The following is a 20,525-nucleotide window of genomic DNA, read 5'->3' as shown; positions in this document are numbered from 1 at the left end:
AACTGTACCTAATCAATGACTCGTGAATTAAGTTACTGAATGTGCGTGGAGCAGTTATATGGGCAAGCGTATTAGGAAAATGACATGAACTATTGCGATGAATTGAATGGCCAGAGAAACAATTCAGATTGATAGTTTGAACATTTTTTAATAATCTATTGTTATAAGAATTAGAGTTAGTGGGAGTAAAGTGTCCGAGATAGTTATTTTATGCTATTCATATTTACCTGACACGATGAGATTATTAAGAATGCCTATACAACTATTTGGTATAAAAAGCTGAGTACCTATATAAAACGTTTAAAAGGTTCATACAGTTTTATACGCATTGTAGGTTAAGTGTAAATGTCTTTGTTAAGACACACTACAGTTTTCAGCGACCACCATGATCGTTACCAATATGATTTTTGAATTTAATAAATTTCAGATGAAATGATAAACTTTAGCTTGCAAACACATTTCACACCTTTCAATATAAATGAAATAATTGTTGTTAACTTGTTTGGTTTGGTTTATTGAATCTCACATAGTGTATGGATGGTACTCATAGTGCCGACCTTGTAGATAGGGCAGTACAGCTGGTTGAAGGAGACTCCTGGGATGTAGACGCCCAGGACGATGTTGGTGAGAGATTAGAAACAGTAGGAGTCGAGGAAGTACTGTTATAAGAATATGGACGGTACCTGTAGTGGTGACCATGTAGACAGCTGGTTGATGAAGTCACCAGGGATTAAGATGCTCAGGCTGATGATGGTAAGAGAGATGAAGCAGTAGTAAAATGAGTCAAAGTACTGCGATAAAGGTGTATGGACGGTACCTGTGGTGGCGACCTTGTAGACAGGGCGGTACGGCTGGTTGTAGGAGTCGCCTGGGATGTAATCGCCCAGGCCGATGGTGGTGAGAGAGATGAAGCAGTAGTAAAAGGAGTCGAGTAAGTCCCAGCCGGGCTCGAGCGCCGAGAATACGGCGGCTGGCGCGAGCATGAAGGTCCCAAGTAAGAAGGCCGCCATGAGTGCCAGGTGTAGCAGGCGGATGTTGAAGGGCTGGTAGAGGTGCCCCAGGCGGGAGTTGAGGCACCGCAGCAGCGCCGTGGTGGGCACCATCAGCCGCTCAGTCAGCGCTGTCAGCAACACCAGGGTCAGCGGGATGCCCAGCACGCCGTACACCATGCAGAAGATCTTGCCACCCTTCGACAGCGGCGTCACATGTCCGTAGCCTGTCGACAAACACAGCCAGCCCTCTCTAGTATCTGATCTCAACTCCGGCAAGGCCTGTGAACACGAGGATCAAGTTGGGCGAGTGATCAGATCACTTGCGTCCATCCAAGGTTTCCCACCGGCAACGATAACCTGTGGGGTCACACTTTGGAGCCGTAAGCCTGTGATTTTTCTCAAAGTACTCACATACCTTTCCTACTTATGTACTATGTCATTACTCCATCTCATTAGCTCATCCCTCACTTACAATTGATGGAGTTGACTTCATTGTAGATTTTACAATTCTTGGGATAGGGGAATCTTCAGTGAAACTGCTAACTCAGTGGTGTAACTTATCACTCCCACATAATCAATTTATTATTGTTTAAGCATACAATAAAATTAAATAACATGAAAAAAATTCATGAATAAAATAAGACATGCTATCAAATTTTCAAAAGTTCTGTGAAGTAGCAACTAATAAGTATCAAAAATTACACATGCCTGAAGGCTGCCTTGAATGGTGATAGAAATCGTGAATGTCAGAGTAATTTTAAAAAGGATAATTTTTTGGTGCTTTGAAACAATCCGTGTAATATAAAGACGAAGTCGGACCACTAGGAGTTTCCTATAACTAAAATAATTCCACTCTGGCGAGGCCTTTCTTTAACAAAAGTTATTGTGATTACAATTCCAGAAGAGGGGAATATAATAATTAAATATATACATGGATTTAAAATTGGGTAAATGTATAGGATTTCCAATTTCTTTCGTTTAGTAATACCATGAGCTATGGGCGTAGATCGAGGATTGGGGGGGGGGGGGGGGGGGAGGGGGAGGGAGCAATGAGGCCCGGTCCGGAATCAAAAAGCCCCTCTCTGAGGAGGTTCACTTTCACCATGGCCTCTATGGCTTACCTAGCAAGTGGTGTATTTTTGTGAGGCCAGTGATTAGATCTATTTTCGCTCATGTATTACATGGTCATTCGACCTTACCACCACACGACGAGAACATCCAGAAAATAGGCCATCCACTTTATTTTAAAGTAACTGTTTACTAAGGTGAAATAATCATTGTAATTAGAGACAAATATTTCTCCGTTATTTAAGCTTCCTCATTGGGAATATTCCAAATTTTACGTCCCTCGTTCATTTTATTCTTCGCGTTTTAACTTAGGCTATATTGCGAGGTATCACGTGCAGTGATTATCATGGGATGGTCATTGACAGCTATTAGTATGAAGATCTCGGAGGAAATGTATTACTACTTGACCGAAATAAACACGTGTTTCTAGATGCGTGGCGTTCTGTTATTGTCATTGTATGGTCAGGAATGAATATCTCATGCTAATGCGAGAGTGTCAAGGTGGCGCGCAGATCTCAGAGCGCTTGCTCATCACTGTCCCCTGTCCTCAGCCAGTGTAGGGCTCGACACCACTTGATTACCCCAGGATAACTCAGGCGTGAGCACCGAGTCAGTCGCCAAATAATTCGGAGCCCACTGTCAACCGCGAAGCGTAGAATCTTATCAAACAAACATTGCTTTCCCTTCTTAAATACATTTCAGCTCCGTAATCGCTCACTAAGGTAAGTTCAAGACTCGTCTAACCCTATTACTAGGACCATGAAAATTTCGCGAAAAGATCCCGAGAGTAGCTGGAAGTTAAAACACTGTAGCATCGTCTGTGTTTCGTGATTGGGTGAGTTACTTTGAGGTGCATGTCGATTGTTTACAACAACCAATCACACTAATTCAATGTGGAAGCAAACTCGTCCTTAGTGGCTCGTGCAAACAAGGCAACGACTTCTTTCGCAGACGGCCACCAATCACAAGGAAGAAACCGCTGGTGTGGGTATACCTTGTTGCAGTCTAGTAGGCGTTCAGATTTTTTTTCGCGAAAATTTCCTGCCTTTACCTATTACGTATTCCTGCTTCTCTCCATTGATATTTTGCATATATAATCCTGAACTGTAAAACGCTTAGATATTCAATTTGGTCTAAACAGATTAATTTAAATAATTGAAAAAACCAAATCATTTGGTTAAAAAGTGATAAATGGCTACAATTCTCGATTACTCTATACTAGTAATAAAACTGTTCGAGAGAAACATCTGTACATTGAATGAAATTATGAAAAATAAAAAACTGGAAATGGCTATTTACATTATTGAGAACACCAAAATATAGTTTTTAAAATTCTTGTCTATTTGTCTGTTTTCTGTTTGTTCGAGCATTAATCGAAAACTACTTGACGGATTTTAATGAACCTTATTTTTTTTTATTAGAAATGTCTTAAGAGTGAGCGATAGTATAATTTTTTTCTGCAGATTGGAATGAAATTTTGTCAAAAGTTTTATTTAGCTACTGTTTTTGTCTGTACGTAGTTTCGAAATTTTTCATAACATTTGAATTGAGATATAAAACATTAAGTTTTAATAATTTAAAGCAGTTTTATACAGAATTTTAAAAAGTCTCGTGTCTGACGCGTTGACTATATATGCATGTAACCTTCTTGTTTACTAAAATAAAATTTCGTGTTAATAGGTGCATAAATTCTATCATAAAATAATTATATTATATATATCTGCATAATGCAGAAGTGCAGTCTTTTATGAAATAGCCTCTTACACGTTACTAACATATTGTAGAGAGATGGGATGAAGCCCTTATAGAGACAAAGCACCATGGATATTTGTTAAGGCTAAAATATGTCAGAGCTATATCTGGGAAAGCCAAACGAAGATCAGTTAATATTACCAATTTTTCACACGTAGCGAGTGCAGACGTCTGTGAAACTATTTCCACATAAGTTCGTATTCGACGAATCAAAATGTAAGTTAAACTATTATACAGTAGAAAGAATACTGCATCGTTTGATACCTAACATATGTCTGTGCACTGCCTGGAAACTCTAATCGAAGGTTAGTTAAAAGTCCAATTTCGCGTTGTTTTTCGAATTTTACACGCAGCCGTTTAAAAATAATACGCGCTGAAGAGCCCTGAACAGTGCTGCTAAGGATTGAGCAGCGGGAACATCCCTGAACCAGGTACTACCTGCTTCTAGTGGGGTCTGGCGAGGCCGCGCTAAGCCGCTTATCTCTTTTCAAGATCAGGAAAGGGGGCAGTGTATTGTTACCTGCCTCTTTCTGACCACTGAACCATGGAAAGTGCAGAGTGTATCAGCTTTGAATATATATACTGTATAGAAGTCGCGAGTGGATAGGATTTACTCTACGTTTTTCAGAAGCGTATGATGAGCAGCTTTGGAACTTCACCGCTGCAGTGCGCTGCCGTAACGCCCTGTATCGTCTTAGTTGTTATTTACACGTTAGAGCGCAGCACTGTCGCCCGCTGTCATTCCCCGCACCCCCCCACCCATCATTCACTGCAGCTCAAGTTCGTTCAACGGGAGGGGGAAGGGGTGTTTGAAGAGTTCGACACTTGTCCGCTAGGGACCACCACAAGTCGATGCCCTAGAGATGGTGGCGATTGCGGCGGTGAATTAACCAACTACCTCAAAACCGTATTAGAAATTTTAACCTGGGCTGGCGACTTCTGTACAGTATATATATTCAAAGGTATCAGTGCTGTCGTTCAAGTTCCTTGTGCCAGCTGAAAGAAACTTGCATCAACAGCTTCTATGTTCAAAGAGATAATTATTAATCATATTGAATTATTTATGATTAATTTTTATTAACGTTACCTTATTTTTCCCTGTTCACTTACAATTTTGTTTATCTCACACGTCTGCCTCCCTACTCTCAATACGCCTTCATGGCCAGTGACAGTAAACCTTGTTATCATTAAAGCCCGTTATGTAATGACACGGAAACGTAATCAAACGGAAACGCATCTCGTAAACGCAAGACGACCATTTACGGTACTCCGTCAGCTCGTTCTACAGAGTACGGATTTCACAGAAACATAACAAAACTTGCGCCAATAAGCGTAAAAAATACTGACGTCAGCAACATAATTGTAAACAAGATCAAACGTGAAATTTTAAACATGCATCGATTTTTATGTTTAGTTTACGTTGAATTGTGCATGATGACTTCTGTTTGATGCATTTAACTAGTCAAACGGCTTATAATTAGAGACAACTGAATTTCGCGAATAGATTTCGTGACTGGTTGTATTGCATATCACTGCATCTCATATTCACGTAACTGATTGGGTGCTTGTTACTCTCGCGCGTCTGGGCACTTAAAAATATATATGTCAAATATCGTACCACACGTACGGTAATGTATGATTAATCACTTACTGTAATTTTTACATCTCGGAATGCATTTATACACAACACATTCGGCTTCGTTTTGATAAAACTTAAACAATTAGCTTGTCTGTATTTCACGGTAAATTTATCAATGTACTGAAATGTCACTTTTGGTTTTAAATAAATAAGTTTTATATATCACACTGTATAAAAACATAAAATTGTGTGAATTAGCACATAATAAACAAGGTAAACTACCTAGATTTCATAAAATCATTTCTACATCCATCGGTTTTAAAGTCACGATGTATGTAGACTAACCGACATGCCGAAGGCATTGCTTGTTGGAATTTCGCGCTTAATCTAGCTCTAAAACTAAATATTTCCATTCGTTAAAAGTGTGCCGCAAATATGCTTCTGTTTGTTTATTGACATTTTTTTTTTCACTTGAGCCATTATCATTACCCAGCCTTTTTTCGCCGTTCAAAACTGGTATTCCCGAAAGAGAGGTGTACACCAAACTAGACTTTTTTGATATTCCAGACAGAAAAAATTACGTCTTAAATAATAAAGCGGAAATAACTAGCAAATACATAAATATCGTATGGGGAAGGTACCTCAGGGTAGGGTATCGTACTCCGAGTGCAGACTTGTTATTGGGCGCCTGTAGACATCTGCGTGCCCTAAGGGATGAAAGCAATGAAGCCCTGCAATGGCGAAGCGCTTGAATGAGTGGGGCGGTGGAAACGGGAGATCCCCGAGAAACCCCGCCAACCACGAAATCGGAACGATTCCTACGTGCGAAATTCCGGGCTTCTGCCCCGCTGGGATCTAACCCAGATCGCTTTGGTGGGAGGCGAGGGGTCTGACCCATCGACCACCGCGGACCCTAATATTCAAAAATAAGAATAAAATGGACATGTACATGGTATACGTAGTGATAAAATAGTGCATTGCTATTAGCTGCATGGAAGAACGCATGCACAAGAGTTCGGCATTGCCCATTTCTCCATCTCTCTTACGCTTGCGGATGCGAATATGTGTACACTTACGTGTGAATGTAGAACGAACTTAAAGGGTCTTACGTTTCCCTTTTCGTGATACGTATACGTTTGCGTGTCACGGTCAAACGGGCCTAATCATTACTTGCATAGCTGTTTCATAAATAAGTAGGTATATACTTAAACTCCCTTGCCCAGAAAACTGCTCGTAACTAAATAGGCACTTCGTTAACGATGCTAAGACTTTGCTGCAACTATTTTAGTATACAACTTGTATTTTAGTTAAATTTATTAACATTTCTGAATGCGTACTGCTGTATTTTCGTAAAATTAATATCACACACGTGATGTCACGGAAGTTGTTATTATGGCATAGTTGTAATGCACGTGTTACTGAAGTCTCTATTGTTTTATATAATCATCCTAACTACACTATTAATTTCAACGACAGTTTGTCATTTATTTGGAAAATTTTTTTATCTTGGTTTTCATCTTAAATAAGTGCATATGGCCTGAACACTGGCGAAGTACACTGCTTTCAAATAACACTACAACAATTTAAATTACAAAAATTACAATTAAAACTTTTTTATATATCTGGTTATTTACTAAATATACGTTAATGGAATTTTAAAGAAAATAGACCCTAGTTAACTTTAAAGAAACCACGTCTCCATGAAGATTCGAACCACAAAACATTTTTCTCTATATTAATCTATACACTGCTAACTAAACATACCCCAGAACAAATGAACTGTAAGCACCAAAACGAAAATATTTAACAGAATTAGCATAAAATGTACAAAACAAAAAAGTTTGTTTTATAATAGCATAAAAATTACAATATACAATAAGCGCGGATGTGTCTTATAGTGCCTGGTTGTAATACTACTATAAAAACCACGATTTAGTTAATTATTTTGGACAACGCCATTTATGTTTTGAACTGTTAGTCATCTAAAAACCTCCGAAAACCAAATAAATAAATAAAATATTAACAACAGAAAAAAAATAATTTAAAAGAAAAACAAGACCGAGTCAGATGTATTCGAACACAGTCTGAACCAGCAAGGAAAATAAAAATAAATATGGACAATACAACGAAAACATCACAGACCAAATATTTAACCTCAAAAAAACTAGAGAGCACAAGAATTCCGTGAAAGGAACTTATTAAAAAAAATGTATTAAACACAGACGAACACAGTGGATATACAGTGAGACAGATTGGATGCAAGCAGACAGAAAAACTGGACAACGCAGAAAACACATAAAGACAACGATGAAAATAAAAAAATTCTGTGAACAACACAACGACGACAGCACTAACGAACACAGAAGTTTTTCAATGACATCAGGCACAAACAGTTTGTTTGTGCCTGATGGCGGGAACAGATGTCAGTTCCCGAAACGTCGTAACTACTGTCATTGAAAAACTTCTGTGTTTGTTAGTGCTGTCGTGGTTGTGTTGTCCATGGTATTAGTCTGACTGCTCGGTTCGCCCACGCTTTGTTATAATAAGTCCTATAGCATCGATCATACAATTTCGTATTCCTGTAGCTGTCTCGCCAGATGCGCAAAACTGGCATGAGTTTTCAAGAAATGATATAACCACAGAAAATTTTTGAAAAGCAGCATAATTATAAATCGGCCCCTTTGCATTACCGTTATTATATTGAGGAAAATACATTTCGTGGGAACAGATATTTTTTTTTTGCGGCAACCAATAAATAGTTTGTGATTAGACGAATGTAGCACTAATAAACAGTTCAGTGACTGAGTAAATATTATCAATGTTACATATTATCAACAGCGTACCAAGCTGCTAAGTTGGTTTATATTGTACTATTAGCCCCGCCTCGAAGTTTAGTCGTGTCCCGATTAACCATTTCGTGTTATTGTGATTGTGTTTTGATGCAGTGTTTACCATTTCCCTGCCTTGAACTTATACTTGCAACATTGCACTTATTCACTGTCACAATAAAATAATTCACCTCCCTTCAATAAGTTGACAAAATTAGATTTAAATACATATGCAGAACTCACAGTCTACTGGACCAATCACTTGCAGCACTGACTGCAACGGATGCTTTCATAGTTCTGTCTGGCCGTTCATTAATATGATAACGGTAGTGTGCAAATTAAAACAGACCGAGATGTCTGACTGAATTTAAATCTGCACAGTACTGTATTGTAAATTAAAACTTTTCTGAAACAAGCATTTGAAAGCATCATGGAGAATTACGTAACGGAAGTTAAAGACAAAAGTTCTTAAAATGCTTATTTACCAATTTTATTTCAGTTCAAAAAAGCTAGTGTTCCACTAGTTCTTATATTTTTTAATTTTCGTGACATGATAAAGTTATATTATTACAATGCTGTTTACGTAATGTATTGAAGTGACTCAACTTAAAGATTAAAGCAGTGTTAATGTTGTTAATCTTGCTACTCTTTCGCCATAAATTGTAATCTCCATCATCAGGGTAACAGCCATGGTACAAAGAGTGGGAAGGTATACCGTGTAGGTCAGTGGTGAGGGCATATAGTTGAATAAGTAACAACCTAGAGCCACTACGCTGCCAGGAACATGGCAGATTAGATTTTGTCCGTTATCACTCCTCGTTAATATGCCGCACTGTGCTTTCTATAATGGACGTAAAGTTTATATCATTTCTGAAAGACGTTGGGTTGGCGAAGACAATATATAAATGTGTGTAAGAGAAGAGACACTGTTAACGTGATCACAGGTTATCACATATTGTGATCGTTGGAACGTTATCAACAGCACTCATAAAAATTAGAGTTGAATTCATTGTTTAATAACCTGCGTAAGTGGTAGTATTTCTTTGGTTTATTTATGTTAGTTCTACACCTTTGCATTACAATATCAACGGAATGTTCGTAATTATATATATATATACACATATATATACATACACACACACACCTAAACTCATGCCGTTACAAGCTTTTGGCTTCAAATGGTATATAGTCTATCCCATGAACGAGTGTAGGCCTACTTCTTTACATCTCGTAAAAGTAATTTTAAAAACTAAACGTAGTACCTATTTTATATTCGCAAATATATGATATAACTTGCCACAGGGACGATTAAAGGTGAAACGATGTAAACAGCAAAAGTAACAAAGTAATTTGAAAATAATGATGTCTAAGTGGATGAATAAATAAAAATTTTATGAGTAGGGTACAAGAGTCTCATACCCCGAGGGCAGACTTGTAACTGGGCGCCCGTTGTCATCTGCATGCCCTGAAGGATGCAGAAGCGACGGAATGAGAAGGGCGGGGGAAACGGGAGATCCCCGGCAACGTCAGAATGCAAAAAATCTCGGATCGCCTTTCGAAAAAATATTGCCTGTTTTGCATCATGTCGCTAAAATAATGACGTAGTCCTCTTAACAACTATATTTCCATTTTTGCCTTCATTATTTTCCCTTATGCCTAAACAATTAATATTGAGCGAATAAACTCCAACTGGTTCAAACACAACTTCCAAATATGCATTCGAAATATTTAAAGGTACACATTTTCGTACAAGAAAGTTCGAAGTGTGTACTGACCACGTTTTGGTTGGATGCTAGGTTCACCATAGGCTCATTCACGCAATTTAACTACCACATCATTAATTTTACGTTTTGTTACAAATTATTTGTATTATTTGTGTTAATACAATATCATAATTTTACCACGTATATTTACAATTGGGAGATTTTTGCTAGCAGACTGACTATTGAAATAATGATGTTTTGTTTTCGATTTGCTCTGCAACTAAAACACTAGAAAAAATCAAATGGAATTGACAACAAAAATGCATTTATTTACACACCGAATTTTGGTATGTTACTTTACTACTTTAATTAAGGATGATAAGCTGAGATCGCAACGAGACCTTTGCGTTTTTTTATCTTTCTTTATCATGTCCTTATTATAACACAGAAATTGAATTCAGTTTATGAAATTTTATGCCCAGAAACTTTGTTTAACGTATTTCGTTTACAACAAGACTACAGACTATGTCAAACTATTTCAATATATTACAATTGATAACTGGCACGATGGTGTACTCTGAAAAATTACGATTTTAAATGAAAACAATGGCTAAACCTAACATGGTAATTTTCCATTTAAAACAATACGAGAACATTTAAATATTGCCAGCATACTTGTTATGTTACTTAACAAATATATCAAATTTAATTTATGTAATTTTGTGATAAATCCATGCAAAACTAATGATGACAATACATTTGGTTCTATAATATGTGATCCAACGAGTTACATCTTTGCTTAACATGTTTCTTCGCCAATTTCAGACCAACCACACATAAGGAAAATTCAGTTTGGTGTTTACAAACAGATTCAGTTAAAATGTCTTTCTTGCGTATTTACTTTTACAATACAAACTTACAACTATGTACTGAAAATACTTTCCTCCCCTTCTTTTTTCAAATGCACATTTGTCGATGTTTTAAGATTTCATGGAAAACGAAACAAACGTAAAATTTTAATAATTTATTTTGAGTAATATTATTATTTAAAATAGGATTTAAACAATGCTCGCCCAAAACTGTTTACACATAATTTGCAGAGCTAGACGAATAAACAATTTTACCTTTAGAATGAATTTTTATATTTTATGTAGTACGCATTACTTTTAATCCTAATTCTATACGCAACTTTTCACGAAATTTTTATTCACAGCATATTTATTACTACTGACACGATTTACACTGAATGTTATTAGGTAAATTTCAAGTAAATGCTACCTTTTTGTAGCCGAACCCATGGTGTGAATTATGGGAAAATTTTATATAGTTTTTCGTTTCATGGTCCACAGACCTCAAATACAATTTGTGGACACGATAACTGCCGCAATTTTTTACCAATCACTTCTAAACTGATAAATAAGCTCTGACAGTGGAAATTTTCGATCAAGTTCGTTAACAGACAATATCTGACCAAAGTAGTAGAATTGGGGAAGGTTTTCCTAAAACCCGAAAAATCTCTATAACTCCCATAATATGAGAAATATCATATTCGTTTGAACGTATTAAAATTTGAATTTTGGTCTTAGCTATTTTTTTATACGACCAACCATAACTGAAGGGGGTTGATAAAACAAGGGTTTGAGGACAATAAAAAAAAATCATAGCTCCCAATGTAGGCACAACTTCGGATCTATGTATTTTTGTATTATTGTTATGATTTTTATCTCAAACGTTTGTCTAAAACATTTTTGGATTAGAGAAACGTTTTCTGAAAGGGGTCAAAAAATAAGGGCGAATTATTAAAAATAATTCATAAAACGCCCTTAGTAGAAACACTACCAAATCCGTTCAAATGTTTTGTTAATCTTTTATTTTTGATCTAAAAATTTAGTCTAAAACATTTTTTGATTAGACGAACTGTTTTAAAGGGGTTATATAAATATGGGTTAGTTATAAAAAACCATTACTCCCTTAGAAGAAACACTATCAAATCAGTTCAAATTTTTTTAAAACTTATAATTTTGTTCTAAAATTATTTTTTACGAGACGAGCCAATATTGCAAGGGGTTAAAAAAAACAAGAGTTGGAGAAGGAAAAACAATCATAGCAAGGGCACAACTTTGGATCCGTACGATTTTTGTATTAATTTAATAATTCTAATCTTAAACTTATGTGTAGAAAACATTTTGATTACACAAAAATTACTGCAAGGGACTGAAAAAAGAGTGGTATAATTAAAAAAAATTACAGTTCCCTTCTTAGGCATACCATAAAATCCGTTCAAACTGTGCTTAAATCTTATAATATTCATCCAAAACATTTTGTCTAAGAACATTCTTGATAATACAAACCATTGCTGCAAGGGGTTTTGAAAACTTTGGTATGGAATATGAGAATAATTAAAAGCTCTTTATCATGTACTCTATGGAATTAATTTTTGTTTTTGTTTACATTTTTAGTGTTGCAAATATTTTTCTAAGTAAATTTTATGTTACAAACCACTACTGCGTGGGGTGGGAATAAAAACGATAGAAATATAAAAATGTTATTACTTTTTTAACAAATATTTTTATAAAACTTTAGAAACTTTTCCTAAAACGTTAAGCTGAAATAATTGTTGATAAAAATAACAATAAAAACCGAAGTTGGGATTATAAAAAACAATACCTAACCTTAATAAGTATCAATTTAATCGAATTTTATTTTTATTACCTTTTTTTAATATTACCTTAAACCTTTGTCCAAAGGATATTTGTGTACGACCACGTATTAGTGGCAAGGATGAAAAGTAGTGTTTGAAGGTTGAAAACAATTACATAACTACTTAGTAGGTACAATATTAAATTCGTTTAGACATTAAATGCTGAATGTATTGAGTTGTGAAAAAACATTAAAAATAGTTTCGCTGTCTGGAATGCAAGAAAATGTTTAGTCGGACAATTTTTAATACTGGGTAAAATATCTATAATAGGATGTTATGTACATTAAGTTTTTAAAATGTTCCAGGAGTTAGTAAAAATCTTCAAATCACTTTCACTTTGAAATCTACGTACGCCTGTAGGCTTTGTTGAAATAGATTGTTTATATCTATTTACAGATGCACACGAGATAGTAACACAAAGGAATCATCCAGTGTCAACAAGTTACCAATTCCAAATTAATATGTTTCAAAGGGTATCTAATATCAATACAAACTTTTAATATATTATCTTCGAAATATATCTTTTGACTTTTTTTAAATAGATGTTTCCTAATGCATAACGATAAACACAATAAAAACAAATTTAATCGGAAAATTAGTAAATTCACTTTAAAAAAGTTAATGTATAAAGTGGCTAACTTACATTCTGCACTTAACGATTCAAATGTTGTTAGATGTTTTACATTACCTGGAAGACATATATTAATATTATACAAATTGAAACCAAATAACAAAATTTGCTTCTTCGTTTTGCAGATGACGTGCCTTATAACATGTATATTTTCTTTGAAATTCTATCCAAATCGGCTGCAACAAAAGACCTAACTATAAAATGTGTTCAACAATATTTTTGTTTTAAATTACAGCATTTTAAAACAGATGCTGAAACTTATAAAATTTTTATTTCTATAAATTTAGCAATATTATGCACGCAGAAAAAATTCTCTTTTCTTTATTTAAAATACTTCGCAATGAAACATCAGATACATCAAGTCACGGTTAGCTTTTTTAAGGCCTCGTAGGTTTATTATATATATTTAAATGACATTATTTACATTAAGAAGATTAACGGATATTATTGTTGGCAAAACAGTTCACAATTATACTGACAAATTTGGACGTCGTTTGACTAAATGGTTTTTGATTTATGACGAGTTGAGTTTGACAGATCAGAAATAGCGGACGCGCAAACACACTCCTTGCGCCTTACACAGCCCAGCTACGTCGCAGGACGAGTTCGCTCCCCCCTCCCCAACCTTTCCTGTTTTGCTCTAGACAGAGTGACGGCAGCTAATCCTGCTTGATTGACAGCAGCTACCCAGCTACGACAGTGCCCTATATGAAAAGATTCTGGAACTGTTTGCAAGTCTATTTCGTGGCCTCCGTGGCTCCTCCACGATTTTGTCATTTCCTCCTTCCGCCTCCGACCAGTCGCTCACTCTTAAGCAAACTTGAAAACTAGGCTATATACCTATAGTTACAGAATCACACCCCTAAGGGGATGAAAAAACGGTAAGTATGTTTTTGATATTAATTATTATATCTAAGAATTAAATTAAGCGTAATAAATTATATTGGATACCAAAAATAAACATACTAAAATTATCAACTAAAATTTTTATATTTTGCAAAATTAAACATTAAGGGGGTGAAAACGGGGGTAAGAATGTTTTACAGATAAATAATTATATCTCAGAATTATATAAAGGTAATAAACAATATTGAGTAGCTATAGTAAAAATACGAAAACTACCAACCACAAATTTTATATTTTGCAAAATGCAACCCCTAAGGTGTGAAAAGTTAAGTTTAAAGAGTAATAACTATACCTCCGAATAAAATTATGCATATAAATTATTTCTGGTACCAATAATAAACAAAATAAAACTACCAACAAAAACATGTACCATTTTTTGCAATTCAAAAAGAGGTATATACATATGGATTGAAGATAATTATATCTTCTAAGACGACCAAGCTTAAAAAATACAAAAGACCAATAACAAACTAAAAATTTATGAACCAAAATTTTACCATTTGTGAAATTCCAGCCCTAAGGGATGAAAAAGGAGTGAATATGGTTTTAAGATAAAACAATTTAACTTTGAATGTAACTAAGCGTAGTAAATGATATTGGGTCCAATGATAAATTTAGGAAAACTACCAACCACAATTTTTACATTTTGCGATATGCCACCCAAAGAGTTAAAAACGGTTTATACGATTTTAAGATAAATATATTTATATATCCAAATTAAAATTAAGCAAAATAAATTATTTTTGGTACCAATAATAAACATACGGATTCAAATTCAATTAGAATAAAAAGTTAGAAATTGGAAATAATTCTAATTTAGAGTTACGTAATGCTTATTTATTTGCGTTTGATAAAATTCGTCTTTTAATGGGGGTGAAAACGGGGCAAGTCTTCATTTATTAAAAAATTCCTATCTACGAAACTTATTAAGTAAGTTGTAAATTAATGGTAAAAATAATATACTATTAAATTATTATTTAACTTATTTGCAAGATAACGCCCTTAAGGTTAAATTAGGTTAAAAGAAAAACATTAATATTTCCGAATCTTGTAGATCTGATATATAGAGTAACACTTTTTTTTTTTTTAAAGTTTTCCTGATTTCGTTTTTTAATGGCGAGAAAAGAGAGTAAGTTTTATTTTATATTAAAAAATTAATAGCTTAATAGCAATCAAAGCTGGATGGAAGAATCTTAGCACAAATAACGTAAATAATTATTTACGTAGTACTTTTACCATTCTTAGATATCGACACCAAAAGTAATGAAACTGGGGAACGTTAGTTTTTATAGTAATAAATCATAGCCTATCAAAGAAAATTATGATGAAGGTAAAAATCTGAGCAAGTATAACGTACAAAATTATGATTTAATATCATGTTTTAATGTTCCAATGTTTCTATATTCGATCGCAAAAGGGGTGAAAAGGCGGAAATTAAATTTTATTATAAAAGCCATATCTCTGAAGCTAATCAAGCATGAAGTAAGTTAACTGGTATTATTTATAAACATGCCATATTTACCAACATTCTTTTTTACAAATTGCTGTAGTTATATTTTTTAAATGTGAAATATTTTAAATATGGTTATAACACTAAAAATAATATCTTCTGATCAAATCAAACTTAATTTAAGCTAATGCAAATTTTAAATAAAAATCCCTTCAGCTACCTCCTCTGATTCAACGCTCTCCGAAATATCACCTATTAAGTTATAACAGAGCTTAATATTATTTAAGAAATAAAAAGGTTATGAAATCCATAAAATAATATTGACAGTATAAATTTGAACTTAATAAATATGAGTTTATTATAATTATTCATATCTGCGGTAAAAAGGAACAAAAAAGAGAATGAATTTGGTTTTTGTTTTGTTAGCGAATACTGCCATATTTACATAGTTCTGAATTTTTACATGGGTATACTTGTGGGAAAAGAGGAGATGGGTAAAACATTTGGGACATTTATTTAAGTAATACTAAGCAAACTATGAATCAACTAATACATTGGATAATAAATTGAACATATGTACTCTTTATTTCAATTACATATGTGATCGTTTCACATATTCTTAAATAACGGGAGGTATTTGTAATAAGGTAGAATTATTTAATTATTCTCAGCATAGCTCTAAACATAGTAAATTACAGTGTTAGTATAAACGATAGCATAAACATAGTTAAAATCAAATATAGTGCGTGTTTTTAATTTTTTTAAATTGTCTAACTCATGAAATGGAAGGGAGGTAAGTGTGATTTCACCAAGGTAAAATGTATACTCAAACACTCTAAAACAGCAGTTTTAAAATCAGATACTTGATCTATACTGAAAATTAAAAGGGCCTTCGCATATTCATTTAAAAAAATTATAATTATTGAACGGTTTTGTAATGAAATAAATCTTATATGCTCCTGACAGTTTATAATGTTTATTTATTTAGTAAAAATGTTTGGATTTAATCACATACTTTTCTTTCAATGGTAAGATTATAGCAATACTCTAAAATTGCGAGAGAGAAGATGCGGGTTTTAAGCTAGTCAGATTAAAAATCGAAATTATTAGCGTGTGTATTTTTATTGTGGGATGTTTAGTTTGCGAGTTATTGCGTAATTGGTCAAATAGAGCCTAAGACAAGTGGTCGGGTTTGCAGATCAATCTTGAATAAATTACACTGTTAGAAATTACAACAAATTCACACAGTTAACAAAGAACGAACCTGAAAAAAAAATTTCTTTGTAGTTCCAAATGACCGAGTCTTCGTAAAATACACGCCTTATTATAACTTCTGATTTCTTCGTTGCATTGTAAACAAGGTAAACCGATACGAAGAAGAAAGAAGGGTATGTTTTCTGTAGACTTGAAATGTTTTTAAAGATTTTTATTCATACCATAATTCCATGTTCGGAGTATGTTAATTCAGTAACAGTAAATTCACGCAGATCCTTGGATATTTTTTAACCAGTGTTGGTTGTATAATTAAGGCGAAGATTGTTAACATACACAAACGATACATTTGAAACTTGAAAAAACCATAGATATTAATTCAGCTCAAGTCCCTAGATATTAATTCACCCCAAGACCCTAGATATTAATTGACCCCAGCATGGTTGCAATTTGCCCTGACCAACTCTATCTGGACCATCTTACTTGTCCTGTATTGAACCTGTCTGTTTAATGTTTGCAATAATTTCACCCCTCATGAACGAGCCCAGAGTTTCCCCTGAGTCTCTGCAGGGATTACCCGGGCCCATCTTAACTGGTAATAGCTTAGAATTTAAGATAGGGAAGTTAGTCATTGCATCAATCGCTGTCATAACTGGCCAATTCCCGATCAAAGCACATCATGCATGCTACCCTTCCTGCATGGCTGAAACCGAGCACGATTAGGCACAAAGTCTTCGGCCTGGGACGCACCTAGAGTCTACCCTAAACCAGACCCCTCCCAAACAAATACACTAAGTTTTATTTAAGATAGAAAAAAAAAGATATTAATTCCTTTCCGGCTATAATGTTGGTAGCCCATGTTGTTGGAGTAGGCCAGAGGGATGTTGGCTGGATCGTAGAGGAGATAGAAAAAGATGGCCGGGGGGGGGGGGGGGCAATCCCTAGGGCCTAGTTCCTAGGGGGTCGGTAGAGTTTCAAGAATACTTTTAATGCATTAATGTACTATGGTAGTTGGACAAAATCACAAAGTCTTTTGCTAATAGAATTCACAGGAAACCATACAAGTTATGCCATAGGTAGAGACCTGTAAAATTCACGGATTCATTTCGCGATAGGATAGAGTACAAATACTTTTGACAATATTTTGCTTCAGTGATTGGGCCACAGTATATCTGAAGGACTCTGGGCCAATGAGAAATCTTTAACAGAATTAGCGAATCACGATCATTCCAGTCAACAGGTGTTACGATTCGGTAACCAATCAGCAGATGTAATTTGCACGAGTGCGTAGAGGATCATGGAGTCTATCCTTTAGGGATTTGAAATCGCGAATTTTACAGGTCTCTAGCCATAGGTGAAGGTCACAATTTAAATTAAGGAGACGGTAACGTCTACAGTGTGAGAACTTGCAGGTGTAGTACTGGGGAGGGGGAGGGGGCACTGACCGATGGTGGTGACCACGGTGGTGGAGAAGAACAGCGACTGGCCGAAGCTCCAGTTGGGCTCGCCGGACACGTTGCGCGTGGCAGATACGCCCCTGTTGCTGGCCGCCACCACCTCCTGTAGCAGGGCCTCCAGGTCGGCGTCTGGACACACACACGCACACACGCGGCGTCATCGCCTGCAGTCAGTCTACACTCAGGAGTGTAGCAGTGAACAGATACTTCACTTCCATGTCAAACATGACTCTCTCTCTCTCTCTCTCTCTCTCTCTCTGTGCTAACGTTTCTGACACCACCGACCACACTGCATCAAACCAAATAAATTAAATTTTGTTCCGAGTGACATCAGGATCTTCAATCATTTATATGTTTTAATAAATATACATTTAAATAAAATATCGACTTATTTGTATTCTCGTGTCTTGATATTTATTATTTTTTTTTTTTAAAGGATTTTCATAAGGATAACGGTGAGAGTAGAGAGGATAAAGCATATGGGAATTATCGCGGTTAGTTTTCCGCCCGCAAATTGTAAAGATGCTTTGTGAGTTAGCCCCTGGATGTGACTCCACCGGCAGAACAGCGAGGCACAAGCATGCTTCACACACAGCGACTCCAAGACGCGGCTGCGGCGCGGAAGTGGAGGGGGAACCACGTGACTAGTCATCTGACCTCACACCCCTCCACCCTCTCCAGGAGGCGGGGAGGTGACTTCGTGTTTCTGGAGGATTCCAGCCGAGGGAGTATATATAAGGGCCAGGTGTGAGTTCGGACCTAGCCCGTTTAACGCCGTGTTGCCAGCAGGAGATAGCCGCAGAAGAGGTAACTCGTTCAGTTATTCGTTGACGTCACTCGCAGATCGAGTGGGAACTCGCTGAGCAAGTTAATACTGAAAGGACTGAAAGGATTAGTCGCCACCAAGGTATAAAAATACTCGCCAACGATTTTGCTTTGTTTACTCGCCCTTCGAGTGTGAGTGGGCGATTGTAAGGGAGTATTATGCAAGAAGGCCTCATCGGAGGCTACAAAGAGGACTTAGTGTGTGTGACAGGGGCAGTGGCAGAGTAATATCACCCGACTTTGACTTGCAAACACAGGACTTTGGTGTTCGACGAAGCGGGAAGTACTGAAGTGTGACGAGTGTACGTCACTGACAGAACATCGCAACGGGAACACCGTGGAGAAGTTGGCTTGACGAGTGAGACAGGTGAGAGCGAGGCGTGGCGGCTCTCTCGCCCAGCTGAGAAAGTCGTCTTCGGAGCCTGGTGTTGTGCACCCGGTCCGTGCCAGCGAAGTCCGTGCTGAGCGTCGCTAGGGAGGAGGGCGCTACAGGCAGGCACCGCGACTACAAGACGACTCACTGCAGTGAGGGCCGGGAGAGGACCCTCACTTTCAACGATTAATGATGAGATACAAAAATTAAATGCATAAATATACTCAAACAATAACAGAAATACAAGAACACCGATGAATGCGCTTTGAGGAAACAGCAAATCTAAACAAACTTTTACTCCGATGGTGGTGACAGTAATGTCGACCGAAACGCTGGTGAAATATTCAATTTTGACAAGAATAAAAGCCACAAGCCAAGAAATGATATTTCCCCTGTGATTGACCGAAACACCTCGGCACTAGGAATAGGGAATATTAACTGTTGTGGACTTTGTCGTGGCGACCGCCATGACACGTGTAGCGACCGCGACTGTGACAGACGCAGGGCCAGACCACAACACGCGACAGCGGAAATGTCACGTCACGTTGCACTCTCCAGAGCAGCTCCTGGCGTGTCGCGGATAGCGTGTCGCTACGAGTAACGGCGACATGCCGCGGGCGAGTCGCAGCGATCTAATGAGCAGCGACACGCGACCCGAGCGTGGGCAGTGACTCTCTACGAACTCCATGTACGAAATAACACGTGGGTTTAACCTAAATGTTACAGTCTACCGCGAAATGACGAACAAGTCAAGACTACACTATTTTATTGCACCGAAGTAAGGCACTGCCCAGTTTCTGTGTGTTCAACATTATTATTCATGTGCAAAATATATTTAAAAAAATATCCAGGATGCATATTTTATTTTTCAAATATCTTAAGTATCACAGGATAAATTTTTCTTATTTTGCTTCTCTGAGCATACATCACTTCAATTATTTTTAAATTGATAACTGTCAAAGTCACACAGTAATACATAATACTTGAATAGCGAGATAAAATAAATTACGTAATAAAACAAGCTTTTCATTTAAAAAAAGTTAAAAAT

The 20,525-nt window shown here is 36.2% G+C and overlaps 1 protein-coding gene across 1 annotated transcript in view; it reads right to left on the bottom strand.

Annotated features, from left to right (window-relative positions):
• LOC134541728 (potassium channel subfamily K member 1-like) overlaps positions 1 to 20,525 on the bottom strand; it is a 359,236-nt gene that overhangs the window by 18,618 nt on the left and 320,093 nt on the right. Inside the window, exons 3-4 of the mRNA XM_063385376.1 lie at positions 18,268 to 18,408; positions 818 to 1,216 (exon numbers count right to left, since the gene is read on the bottom strand). Of these exons, the coding sequence (XP_063241446.1) occupies positions 818 to 1,216; positions 18,268 to 18,408 (540 nt within the window). The remainder of the gene's footprint in view (positions 1 to 817; positions 1,217 to 18,267; positions 18,409 to 20,525) is intronic.

Source organism: Bacillus rossius (assembly GCF_032445375.1).
Source record: "Bacillus rossius redtenbacheri isolate Brsri chromosome 4 unlocalized genomic scaffold, Brsri_v3 Brsri_v3_scf4_1, whole genome shotgun sequence".
Taxonomy (NCBI): Eukaryota; Metazoa; Arthropoda; class Insecta; order Phasmatodea; family Bacillidae; genus Bacillus; species Bacillus rossius.
The sequence above is the reverse complement of the archived record's forward strand: the minus strand, read 5'-3'. Positions and strand labels throughout refer to the sequence as shown.